Below are 14,136 nucleotides of genomic sequence, written 5' to 3' on the forward strand. Positions count from 1 at the left end.
CAGCTCTTCTAAAGTAAGTATGAACTTATAGCTGATTCAGAGAAAACAATCTGGACCTGAACTCTTGACTAATCCAATAAACTTCTTAAATTATTTTTCAACAAACATTAGTAAGAAGGTCAAAGATCCTAATAAAGCTAATTTTTCAAAAACATGGTTTTTGTGTGGGGCGTAATTAGGTTTATTTATTTATAATTGAGGTACTGGAGATTGAACTCAGGACCGAATGCATGCTGGGCACACACTCTACCACTGACCTATATACCATCCCTGCCTCAAAGCTGTTTTAAAACAAGTGTTTCAATATTTTTCTTTAAATAATATTAAAATCTTACCATTTGTTCAAGAAAGATCTTATGCATGATTTTTTTACTGAAGTAATGCCAGTTTTGCCAAACCTATAAAGTTAGAGTATGGCAGTTATAAAAAGGTGCTGATCCTCCACGAACATGAGGCATTTCAAACCCTTAGGTTTTAGTCTAGGTTTATAGGCTAGTTTAATCCTCTGGAAATGGGTTCACCCAAGCTGGCTTCCTTTTTCTATTCTTTTCATGTTTTGTAGCCACTCTACACATTCTCCCCTTCCTCCCACCTTTCTTACAGGAATGAGACTACTTCCCAGGGTTATGTTCAAGAATATGTGCAGTAGCTTCTTGTACATGGGTTTTCATTAAGGCTGATTTTTAATCTTCATTACTCTTAGTTCCTAACCAGAGGAGAAAAGATGCTTTTTAACTGCAAATAAAGGTAAAACATGTGCCAACCTCTCACAGGAATGATTTGTTTCTTGGAAACAGACGGTATCTCAAGACCACATTCATTTTACCCAAGTGCTGCCTTTACTCAATAAACTTAGAAATACTTGGTATTGAACTTCATTTTAAAATGTTACCTAATACCTAAAAACAAATAACAACTTTCATTAATATACGAATAAAGTTGAGCCAATAAAGGGAAAATAAATGTAAACCAAGTTTATTTTGCTTTTTAAGTAGTGTTCTTAAAGCACTACAGCTTGGTAAACAATGTAAATTAGTATAAGTCATCTCAAAAGCCAGAATTTTGTTTTGTGTTTTTTAATGAGTTGTTAAAAAGATGCAGCCTATTCTAACAGGATAAATATTTTTAACCATTTCACTTCGAGTTAATGAAGGCTCACAAATGAGCAACACTCCTCATTGAGGAAAACAAAAAGCTGTTGTCGACAAGCGACAGCACACACACACAAAAACAAAAAGAACTGTGTAAAAATATCTAACTGTGTTCCCATATTTTTTGAAGTCGCTTTACAATGGGATGATATGCACATGATCTTGCTGCAAACTTGCCATACAGACTTGTAATACATGTGGTCTAGACAAACGATTCAGTCCAACAGGTGCTAACTTCAGACAATGCAGCACTATAATCCTTTTAACAACGCAATTTGTTTTACTCATTATCTTTTCTTCTAGACTGAAATACAGGCTAGGAAGAAAATGCCCCCTAATTAAAAATTGGTACTGTTTACAGGAAAAATTGTATAATTTTGCATTAGAATTTACAAGTATATGTTCAAATTGAATTTGCCTCCTCCCCCCATCCCAGCCACAAAATGGGCATGAAGTAAAATTTTTAAAAATGCCTTAATTTTCAACTTCATGCAAACTAAATAAAGATGACCAAAACAAAAGCTTAAACAATGGAAGGATATTTCACAGAAAATTTCTTATACAAAAAACACATAAGAAAAAGGGCCACTAGGTGACATTTTAATTTACAAATTGGCATCATTTTGGTCGACAAATATCCAGATGCTGTTTTCTTCTGCTAACAAGAGTTGCAGAGAGGAAGGAAAAAAAAAAACAAAAAAACCCCCATCAGCATGACTTCTGATTTTAATCACACATTTCTTCTGGAATTTCGTGTGGATTAAGGATGCCAGGGACAGACATCTGAAGTTTATGTTTCTCTTCCTGAGCCTGTCTCAGAGCTGTTTCTCTTTCTTCCAAAAATAGATCAGACGTATCTTCACCTGCAAACTCCTGTGAAAAGACAGTTGAAATGTCAACATAATAAACTTCAATTTCAGAAAATTACTTCCCTTTGGGGGGTGTGTAGATAAGCACCTCCCTGTTTGCATAACTGATATAATTTATCCATCAATTGCTGATTTTAAATTATAGTATATTATTTTATAATTCTATAGTTGAATTAAAAACCAAAGAAAGTTGGAAGAAAAAAAGGTAAGATTACAGAAGAGGTATAGTGTGATGCCATATACAAAATATACTTCATAAGCAATAATACCAAGATGTTTCTCAGACTAATGATCAAGTTTAACTATATTATCACTGTCCTAAAGGCTGCAACAAAGCATTGTAAAAAGGCAGTTAAAAAAAAAAAAAAAAAAAAAAGGCTGATAATCTAATTATCATGGTTCCCTATAATGGATTCCTTAATAATAACAGGGGTATAAAATTCCCAAAGGAACTACCAATGTGTTTCTTTCCTCAATTTCACTCCTTTAAAATGATCTATGGGATTCAATCACAATGCTGCGATATTTAGACCTTCTAAAATGAATTATATTAATAAAAAGTTGCCCAAAACATTTCAAGCCTATCTTCGTCCTGGTCTTAAGTTTTCCTTTCTGTAATTCAGTCTAAAACCATTAAGACTTTGTATTATTTAAAAAGCCCAGTCATTTCACATTACAAAAAGTGGTCAGTGCAACAGTTCAATCACATTTAGTATCAATACTTCTGTAATCGCAAATAAAGTACATACCTTTATCTGTACCAGGAAATCCCTAAGATGTTCCTTGAACGCAGGAATATCCTGATTTAAGCTGAAAAGTCCTGTCACAAAGAGCTTTACTTGAGCACTGCAATTCAAAACACAATGATTAAAAAAAAAAATCACTTAAAAACAAAAAGCTTAAAAATTTAAGTTTATTAAAAAGTGTATTTACTCTTGTAGATGAGGGAATGCAGACTTAAGAAGATTAGCCACATATTCCTGAATAAACATTTGGTTATTAACTGGATTTCCAGGATTTAATGGTGTACTTATTTTTCCTTCTTCAACCAAATTAAACATATATGCAAGGATAGATGCATGCATTGTCAAACCTGTTGATAAGAAGGACAGCATTAACACCAAGATGAAATAACCAGAACATTTAATATTTTTATGGCTGTAAATCCTTACCAGCAGTATGTGAGGTGTCTGTCACAACAGAAAAGATATGCTGAAGAATATCACAAAAATAAGTCTGATAGAAACTCTGAGCCGCAGCTTCTTCTTGTGCAACATTTTGTAAGAGTGTAAAAAGTATCTGTAAGCCTTAAAATACATATAACATCAACAAAGTTATTACATACTGACATTCATGATAGTACTTCAGCTATTAACAAATTCATTCAAAGCCCATTCCCCCATTTTTTGCTAATGACTAACAATTATTTGCCTAGGTTATCTTAAATCACTAATGGAGTTAAAACTAGAACCAGTGACTGCTTACTTACAGACTATAATCTAACCATTACCACATTAGCATTATTTCTGAAGGTTTAGTTTGATTCTTCCTCATCCACTCCAAAAGTAGCACAACTGAGCAGATTTTTCTAATACATAAACCAATTACTACTTAAAAGTAAAAGAAATCAACTCTCCTGCTAGAAATGTTTTACTTTTTCATTTGTTGACTCTTAGTGTCACAGACGAAAAGCATTTGGAGAAAAGTAAACACTGGTGAGGATATGGGTAAGTGATGCTCTCCCTGCCTTAAATCTTATGCCCACCTCCCCATAACTCAATTCTGCCTACAGACTCACTCTGAAACAGATGATTAAACTGTTTATAGGACTTAGACATATCTATGCAGTTGATGCACTCAAACAAACCAGGACAAGTAAATTGATAACTACTTGTCTACCACTATACACATCTGTTAGGTGTCTGTACATAGATTTTGGGTTGCTAGGCAAATGAATAAAGAACATTGCTTCTATGTATTTACCTGTATCTGCTACATTCCTCATAGTATGTTTGAAAGCCCAAATGATGGAATCCAAAACAAGTTTAAACTGTGCAGGTGGAATAGCCAGAAATGCTGGGAAACAATGAGAATTGACAGCCTGAAGTAGTAGGAAAAAGTTTGTTCTGTGTTCAGGATATTCTTCAAAGTCCTAAAATGAAGCAATACAAGGGCACCTTATTTTAAAGAATATTCATCAAAACTCACATAAAGACCATCACATTTTCTAGGAACTCTGAGACTATTACTATTATTTTTAACGACTTTGAGACCACTAACACAGATTAGAAAAACTGTTACCTATTGTATAAATGTGTATACTTAACATCTACATTTTTTTCCTTAGTTAATGTATTTTCCCACTCCTTATAATAAGCATATACTACACTTTAATAACTAAAATGTAGTATCAAGGGAGGGATGTATGCAGATGTGTCCATATAAATTTTGATGATAACCAATGATGTGTGTGCATCTCTTCTGGCTGTACTGTAAGAATCCATTGTTAAGTAATTCAGTGGAAAACATACCTCCTTGCTGGGGGGAGGGTACAGTTCAAGTGGTAGTGTGTATTTACATGAGGTCCTAGATTCAATCCTCAGTACCTCCTCTAAAAATAAACGTAATCACCTCCCCTGACCAAATTAACTAAATAATACAGTAATAAAGTATTTTTTTTAAAAAAGAAACATCTCTTTGCTAATATTTTAATAGTATGGGTTGGATAATGAATCCTCTTAGAAGCATTACACTTTGTGAACTCCATTGCTTTATGACTCATTTTTAGTTGCATTAAGGGAATGTATTACTAATCATAATTCTGGCAGTATCTATCTAGAGGGCTGTTGCCACTTTTGTCTTTGAAATTTTTATTGCCAAGAAAGGCAGGATTACCCTTTTTTCCTTCCAGACTGATTTGGTATAGTATATTGGTTACCAAAATACTAATATAGTTTTGGGACTCTGAAATGGTAAATATTCATCATATGTGAAAAAGTGTAACTGTAATGATCTTAATTATGTAAAAATGGATGCTTAGTTAAGGAGATACACAAACAAGACCTAAGAGGACACATCAAACTGTAAACTGCTTGTGATTATGGACTACTTTGTTCTTTGTGTTTTTTGGTTTCCTATTATACACATCAGCTTTCAAGAAATAAATGTTATTTTAAAAACCTTAAAAAAAAAAAAACAACCTAAAATGTAATCCTCCCTTTTCATTTATTTAAAACAAATTAATACAACTAAAGCCAATGACTGAAATGCAGGAAGTTTTCAATAAATGCTAGCTGCCATTTGAATAAATATCAAACTTATTTTTAATTCTTAGAATTCCATGCAAATTAAAAAAATAACAAAACAAGTATTTTTATGATCTAGTTCAAATATATAGTATCAGAGCCTAAAATTTACGCTGTAATCAAAGATAGTCATCATTTATGCTTTTAAAAGTGGTAAGAACACACTGCAGAACTTTCCATTATATAACTGAAACGCAAAAACACATACCTTATTTATCATATTCAATGTGCATTCAAAAACAGCATCAAATATTTGAGGTATTTCAGCTGTTATATGTCCTCCTAACTTGTTGACAATAATAGCCATAGTACTAAGCACTTCTGGTTCTCTAGCAGCTGGGACATTTCTCTGATAATCAATGAGAACTGCATCCAACAGAGGAGGGACAAAATTTTCAGCTACCTGTTTAAAAAATAATCTGATTTTAATTTAGGCACTTGGTAACTCATATTAAACAGTTAGGTCAATGTCATCTCCTGTACTGTAATTTTTTGTATATTAAAACTTTTTATTAACAGAAACCAACAAATCACAATCGGCTGAGAAGGCCATGAACATTATGCAGTTTAAATCTGTATGATAGGAAACTGAGGCCTGAAATCAAATGACTAGCTCTAAGTTCTGTGGCAGAACCACGATTCTGGGACACTGTTATGTGGGATGGGTAACCTCAGAGTAAAGAAGAGTCCCCCTAACCAATATTGTACCAAGGTACTCATATCTAACACCAAAAGAGGACGCCACTCAGTGATTTTTAACATAATGAATACTGGGTGACATCTCAATAAATAGAAACAATAACTATCATTTACTCTCAAAAAATGAACTGGACTATGCCAGAAAGACTGCGTGTGGTTTTCCAAGCTTCTCAATAAATAGTCTTATTAGGGTGTAATTTCTATGCTTTTAGGTTCTCTATTAAAATACGTAAAATAAACACAACCAATGTTTTATTTAACTGAAGATTTCTAGTTACTAGTGTCCCACTACACGAAACAGGTCTAGAAAGATTTGAAGGATAAGGACAAAATTATTTTTCCTTTTACCCACTTGGGTTTCTCTTAACTAGAACTAGTTCTCACTTTTTCCTTTCTTACAGTTTTATTGAGATACGATTGATGTACAGTGCTGTGTTAAGTTTACTTATATATATGAAATGATTACCAAGTTTAGTGAACATCATCTCATATAGATACAAAATTAAAGAAACAAAAGATTTTTTTGAGTGTGACAAAAGCGCTTAGGATTTACTCTTTCGTATATAACACACAGCAGTGTTAACTGTATTTATCATGTTGTACGTTACATCCCTAGTACTTATTTATCATATAAATAAAAGCTTCTACCTTTTGACTTCCTTTTTATCCAATTCACCCTCCACCCACTCCACCTCCTCTGGTAACCACAAATCTGATCTCTCTTTTTAAATTCAAGCATAGTTGATTTACAATGTTGTGTTAAGTTTCTGGTGTACAGCATAGTGATTCAGTTATTTTTAAACATATATATATATATATATATATATATATATATATATATATATATACACACACACATGCACTATTTTTCATTATAGGTAATCACAGGATATTGAATATAGTTCCCTGTGCTATACAGGGGGCCTTGTTCACCTATTTTATATAGCAGTTTGCATCTGCCAATGCAAACTCCCAATTTATCCCTCCTCCCCACTTTGGTAACCATAAGTTTGTTTTCTGCTTGTCTGTCTCTTTCTGCTTTGTAAGGAAGTTCATTTTTATCATTTTTTAAAGATTCCACATATAAGTGATATCACATATGTCTTTCTCTATCTGACTTCACTTAGTATGATGTCTCTAGGTCCATCCATTTTTTTTTTATTTTATTGAGTTATAGTCAGTTTACAATGTTGTGTCAATTTCCAGTGTAGAGCACAACTTCTCAGTCATACATGAGCATATATTCATTGTCACATTCTTTTCCACTGTGAGCTACCACAAGATCTTGTATATATTTCCCTGTGCTATACAGTATAATCTTGTTTATCTATTCTAAATATACCTGTCAGTATCTACAGATTTCGAACTCCCAGTCTGTCCCTTCCCACCCCCTTCTCCACTGGCAACCGAAAGTCCATCCATGTTGCTGCAATGATTTCTTCTCAGTTTGCTGTATGTTTAAGTACAACTGACCTACAATACTATGCTAGCTCCTGTTACACAGGATAGTAATTTGGTATTTCTATGTATTTCAAAATGATCACCACAATAACTAGTTATGAACTATCACCATAAAAAGACTACATTTATAGTCTACATTATAGAATACTATGCATTATATTAGTATATTGTTATATAAAATGTATATCATATAATACATGGACTATAGAAATATTATGTATTAATAACATGTTATATTAGAGCTATATTCTCCACACTGTGCATTTTCATACCTGTGACTCATCTGTTTAGCAATTAGAAGTTTATACCTCTTAATCTCCCTCAACCTATTTCTTTCCTTCCCGTTTTCACATTTCTACTCTTAACCCTAACTGAAATAGTTTATTTTCCTACAAAGCGGATCCAAAGTATTTGAGTATCTTTGAATTCACAGCCCTAAATCACAATACAAATCTTAGTTATAAATAAAATATGAGACCCATCTTGTCATTACCTCTGATGTTCCTGAAATTACTGCCCATGCTATTGTAAATTATGAACTTCTCAATTCCCTCAATTCATCCTACTTTTTACTTTCTAATTTTTAAAATGCAGTTCTGATCTCATAATGCATATTTAAAACCTTCTGGGAATCATGGGAATTCCACAACTGTTTTCTGAACAAGTTTCCTGAAATTTACCTTGTCAACAGGAACAATATTGAAATTTCAAAATTATGAAAGTAAATAGCACACTTGTCAATGCTATTTTCACCCAACAGTGATAAACAAGATACGATTTCTTGTAATTTTCCGAGGATCAAGAGAATGAAAGGTGTAACGATAATAAAACATAAAACAGATTTTTCCCCAGCTGAAGTATATGAAGTGGGTTTAGTTTCTGAAGACCACTTAAGACTAATGGGAATAAGACAGCAAAAGAGACATTCAAACCTTCAAAACTAGGAAAGTGCCTACTCCTACTGAAGAGGCAATCTAATGACAGCTTTGTCAACTGCTCTCAAGATCATGAGGAAAACAAAAATTTCATCCTAACTGTATCCATGGAAAAATAAGAATGATCCAATCATCTCAGCTTTGTTACAGCATGCCATCCCTCCCAACTAACAGCAATTTCTTAGTAAGATGGAATATATCTTACTACTTTAATGTACTCAAGAATTCTGATAAATAAAATGTTATAAAATGTGACACATCTAAATTAACTAAATGTATACAGAGATATATGCACATTCCAGAGAATGCAGCATCAACCTTAAAAACAAACAGCACATCTCACTTACCATCTGTGGATCATTGGACCGGCTCACCCAACCAGATATCAACTTTAAAGTTTCCCTTTTTACTGTTCGCATACTTCTTATCAACGGTTGCTTTGTAACCATCTCACCTAAAAAATATAATCAGGTGGAATCCAACTTGACAACCAAAACTCTACATTGGCAGTTACATGTACTTCAGATACTATTTATCATTAGAAAACTTAAAGACAAGGCTATACAGATGAATTTCCTGAGAAAATAAACTAAGACTAATGTTATAAGGGAAAAGAGCATGTGACTAGTTAAAAAAAATTGCCTAGGATCACCTGAAACAAGGAAGGGATTAATTTAAATCTGTGAGAAATGTTGAATGCTTATGCTAAAGCAGTGAGTGTAGACCTGTCTTAATACATCATTCCACAAGAATTCAGAATCATTTACCATTAGCTTGGATAGCTGCAGAAATATTTTCACTGAGGCACTTGTATACATTAAGCATATCTAAATAAATCCTTCCAAGCTGAATCACAAAGGGGTGTCCAACTGCTTTGCAGGCTCTCACATTTGTTTTCAATATGCTACCAAGCTGCTTGACTGTTTCAGGATCTTTAAGTATATCCACATTCTGTGAAAAGTAAGAAACAAATTCCATTTATCACATGAGAATTATCCTTGTATCTAAAGCAAAATACATTACCCACATTACTCTAAACCACCATCACATTTATAATCCTAAATGGTAAAACTAGTACAAAAGTCTTCACTACTACGAATAGAGCAAAATATTCCCAATTTTCCATCAAAATATAAAAATGTATTACTTTTTTCAGTGTGCAAAAGCACACCTAAAAGCACCTATGAATCAGATATACACGTCAAAGGTACTAAATTTACTACCTTTGTGAGTAACATTTTCTTAAAATTCCAACCACCAGCATTTTTACAAAAAAGAATAAAACTTACTTTGGTTGCTTGCTGGATTATGCTATCCCAAACTTGATTAGGAAGTAGCATGTATTTTTCTATCAAATGTTCTTGTACTGTTTGGTCTGTCTGTGCACCAATCATGTACCCCACAGCTTCATAAAACGTATGGACCTATGTTAAAAGGAAAAAATTTTCTTTTATCTACCGTAATAAGGAAAACCACACACAAACAATCCACATACCTATTTAAACTAATTTTGTTCAAGTGTCAGAAATCATTTATATTATAGGAAAACAGCCTAACAAACTTCTGGTTGAATTTCTGCCTCACTACAAAACTTAACCAAAGAGACACATGAAGTGAATCCAATAATGGCATTTGTTCTTTTCCCATGAACAAATTCTTATTAAACAGCAGTTACTGTCTAAGAAAAATGTGCTTAGACCTCTACAGTACCTGCTGAGGCTGAAGATCACAAATTATAGTGTTAATGTTGTTCAAAATCTCATCAATAAATGGCATTACTTCTCCAACCTGAACCTGAACAAAATGCCTACGGCATTTTTGAGCTATTTTAATGAAAGTATCACAAGCCATGTCCTGGACTCCATCGTGGGTCTCTAACAAAACAAAAACAATTATCAAAAACATTTTTCAAGAAAAATTTTGCTTTTCATATTCAGCAAAAATAGTGTATTAAATAGGATTTACCATGCATGAATTCAAACAGCTTGTTAACTACTGTCTTCAAAAATTTCCAGTGAGCTCTTAAAAATCGTGGATATTGACCTACTATGTACATGATATTTGATGCAATAATAGCTTTATTATCTTTGCCTCTTTTCTGTTCACATAATCCTAATAGATCCTGTAAAACAAGACAAATTTCAGTCATTTGTAATAAAATACACTTGTCTAATGGTTCCAGCCCACACACATCACTTGCATACCTTTATAACAGTAACAAGAAATCGCTTTTCATCCTCTTCATGCATTGCTCCACTAATGGAACCTATTGCCCAACACAAAGTATTCAAATTTTTCCAAGACCATTCCGTACCATTCACTTGATTGTGAAGCTTCTCAGTCATTATTCTTTCTGTATCTACATAATCCAGGTGAGTAAGATAAACTACAAGGAAGAAAAAGTTTCAGATGTTTCAAAATGCAAAACTTAATGGGCAAAAAGACTGTTTACTAAGAACAGCACATTAATAAGGATGGCTATTAACAGATTCAGAACCTAAACATGCCACATTTATTAAAAAGTACTTCTACCTCAGAACAGAATTACAAAGATTAGATTAAATTAACAGTATCTATTAACTTACCTAATGTTTCTCTCATATTCTTATACAAATTTATGGAATCTGTATCCTTCATGAATTCTCTCACAACTTCTCCCTGATCATTTTCTACAACCAATACTTCCTCTGGTTTAGCCATTCGACTAACCATCAATAAACGGACCTATTCAACAATGAAGAAAAAAATCTTTTAGATCTTTGGAATCAGCCACAACAAATAAATGTAGCCCCTTCCCAAAGCACTTAAAGTCAACATACCAAACAAAATTGTTCCCATGCTATAAAAGGATGCACATTCTTGAAATGTAATTCTACAATAATGATTTTTCAATCTTTATTTATCACGGATAAAAATCCACTCTTGTTAAGTTTCCTTCGTCTCACTTGCATTCCTAACGAACTCACAGGTGGTGCTGGTGCTTGTAGAAGGACTACACCTTTAAGGACCAAAACTCTTAAAACCATTTTCTTTCATGTCCAACTTCTCAGTATGCGTGGAGAATCTGAATTTTTTTTTGTAGCTCATTTATTTGGATAGATTTAGCCAAAAAATAAAAGCCAGTATTTGCATTTAGTCCTCAAATATCACAGGAAGCACACTCACTACCCACTTTATTGTTACCTTGGATAACACAGGCAAATACAGCTGTCTCCTGGGAGGAACATCAAAATGTTGACTTCCAGACAGCAAGGGAGAGGCAGATGTTGAGAACGGGCTCTCTCTATAGAGTTCAGCTGCCAGGTGATTCCAGTATTCAAGACAAATCTTAAAAATTTCAGTTTCCTCTACTTCTGATACCAACAACATATAATGAAGGGCCTACACAAAAGACCAAAACTAGTAAAATAATCCTTAGACATTATTAAACCAACCTCAAACTGCTTTCCACTTGCTACATTAATGGGAAATAATCAATGTTGTATTTTATACAACTCTGAAGTTTCATTATTCATCAGATAGACAGTAGAAATTTTCTAGGAGCAAACTGTGCTGCCTTCTGACATATCCTAGAATGCTTCAAGAACCTTACGATATTGTTGGTCAATATATTTTTTTTTTACCGACTTTTTTAATTCTCCAGCTTTCAGTGCCAAAGAGGCCATGCTGAGTTAGGTAGGCAGGCAGTGCCCAGAAAATATATTTCAATAAAAGAGAGAAGCAAATAAACAAACAAACAAACAAACAAACAAACAATGTTAAGTTTCTTAAAAAGGTATAAACATTAAGACATTTGTTACTAATAGCCCCCCATTAAGACATTTGTTACTAATAGCCCCCTCAAAAAGAAAACACTCCATATGTTCATCAACTGATTAATCGACACACAAAACTCAATATATATCCATACAATGGTATATTTATTATTCAGCCATAATAAGGATGAAGGACTGGTACATGCTGTAACATGGTAATATGCTAAGCTGAAAGAAGCCCCAAACTAAAGACCATATACTATAATTCCAGTTACTTGAAATGGTTCAGAATAGGTAAATCCATTGAGACATTAAACAGTGGTTGCTAGGGATTGGAGGAGAGAGGGGAATGAAGGGAGTGACTGTTTCAATGCGTGCATCATCCTTTGTGGGCGATGAATACGTTTTGGAATAGACAGATGACTGACAACATTGTGACTATACTAAACACCACTGAACTATACAGTTTAAAATGGATAGTTTTATGTTATGTGAATTACACCTCAATTTTAAAATAAGGCCTTTAGACTTTTATCTTATAAATAACACATCTACATATCCATTAGGAATTTAATTTTCATTATAAATTATTGAACTGGCATTAAGTAGAATACAAAATCAGGAAATTTGGCTTTTAATTGTAATGCAGAATTGACGACATGTATTTTTACTGCACAGACTATTAGGTGATAAGACATGTCAAAAGATCCATGAATTTCAGAATACTTTTGAAGTTTTCATTATGCAGAGAATTTCAGAAACCAAAGGCTCCACAAAGCCTACCTCCATGAGTGTTTCCCTGAGACTTGATCTTTTTTCTATAAGTTGACCGTGTTCTTTAAGAAAGGTGCAGAGAAACAAACTGAGATTTTGAATAAAGTTCTGTTCATCATCCTTTCCATTTGAGTACGCAAGTCGGATATTGGTATTTAAAGGAAGCATCTGCAAATTCATATGAGTCATTAGTCTTCATTTTAAAGACAAGACACTACATTTAAGTTCTCAAATTCCACCACACTTTTACTCATTTTAAAACATGGAGTTAAACAGTTTACTGTTCACTAGAAAGCCTTGATCTATTATACCCACTTTGTACCTTTCTGCCCTAGCTTTTGATTTTTTTAATGTTACTAGTAAGATTTCCTCAAAGATTATCCTTTGAGGTTTTCCCATCTTAGTATTATTAAAAGTGTAAAAATATTCAACGGAATCAGATCACAAACATATACAGTAATGTACTATGATTAACCTTCTAGATAATTTCATATATACCTAGTCAAACAAGGACAGGCTAATCCCTTCATTTAAGAGATATAAGGTCAGAGGCAGAACTGATACTAACCCCAGTTTACCATGATTCTAAATTCTGTAGAAATAAATTACCATGACACTCCCAGAAATTTTCAAGGAACTTTCAAAATGTTCATAAAAATTTCTAGCTTACCCTTCATGTTATATATATAATAAATATGCAGTTGCATTATAGCTGATTTATTTATGTTAACAGGTGCTGAAATGGTTCAACTCTAACCCACCTTTTTCTAAGGCACTAAAATTGTTTAGTCAGTTTTTAAAAGAGTGTTGTATTACCTGTTTTAGCTGCATCATTGTCAGTGTAAATAGCGTTACAAACTGTTCCTCATACTGGCTTACACTCACACCAGCAATCTCAGTGAGGCACTTCAGAGAGACATTTCGAAACATTGGAACATTCAGGAACTATTTTAATTGAAACAAAGGGGGAAGCATAAAATTAAATGGCCCGAAGCACTTTATTTAAAATTAACAATTAAACAAAAAATAAAGAATTTAAAAATCAGGAACATAGAGAAAAAGATCAGGTAAAGAGGTGATAATGTCTTTTTGGTACATACATTTTAAAGGAATTCCATTATCCACCCAATAGGGATTAAATGCTTTAGGAGCTAACTGTACTTTCTTTTGATGTATCCTCAAGACAT

At 33.2% G+C, this 14,136-nt stretch overlaps 1 protein-coding gene across 2 annotated transcripts in view; it reads right to left on the minus strand.

The window, feature by feature from the left end:
* Window positions 1-959: 959 nt before the first annotated feature.
* Window positions 960-14,136, minus strand: part of XPO1 (exportin 1) — a 39,361-nt gene continuing 26,184 nt past the window's right edge. For both annotated transcript variants that reach the window (XM_032497632.1, XM_032497633.1), the window contains 16 exons: window positions 13,766-13,894; window positions 12,959-13,117; window positions 11,604-11,801; window positions 11,006-11,144; window positions 10,625-10,806; window positions 10,386-10,542; window positions 10,131-10,294; window positions 9,710-9,844; window positions 9,188-9,371; window positions 8,768-8,874; window positions 5,534-5,728; window positions 4,004-4,172; window positions 3,193-3,327; window positions 2,954-3,113; window positions 2,770-2,866; window positions 960-2,024 (listed from right to left, as the gene is read on the minus strand). In XM_032497632.1, the coding sequence (XP_032353523.1) occupies window positions 1,878-2,024; window positions 2,770-2,866; window positions 2,954-3,113; window positions 3,193-3,327; window positions 4,004-4,172; window positions 5,534-5,728; window positions 8,768-8,874; window positions 9,188-9,371; window positions 9,710-9,844; window positions 10,131-10,294; window positions 10,386-10,542; window positions 10,625-10,806; window positions 11,006-11,144; window positions 11,604-11,801; window positions 12,959-13,117; window positions 13,766-13,894 (2,457 nt within the window). In that variant the 3' untranslated portion in view covers window positions 960-1,877. The remainder of the gene's footprint in view (window positions 2,025-2,769; window positions 2,867-2,953; window positions 3,114-3,192; window positions 3,328-4,003; window positions 4,173-5,533; window positions 5,729-8,767; window positions 8,875-9,187; window positions 9,372-9,709; window positions 9,845-10,130; window positions 10,295-10,385; window positions 10,543-10,624; window positions 10,807-11,005; window positions 11,145-11,603; window positions 11,802-12,958; window positions 13,118-13,765; window positions 13,895-14,136) is intronic.

The sequence above is a fragment of the Camelus ferus genome, chromosome 15 (assembly GCF_009834535.1).
Source record: "Camelus ferus isolate YT-003-E chromosome 15, BCGSAC_Cfer_1.0, whole genome shotgun sequence".
Classification (NCBI taxonomy): domain Eukaryota; kingdom Metazoa; phylum Chordata; class Mammalia; order Artiodactyla; family Camelidae; genus Camelus; species Camelus ferus.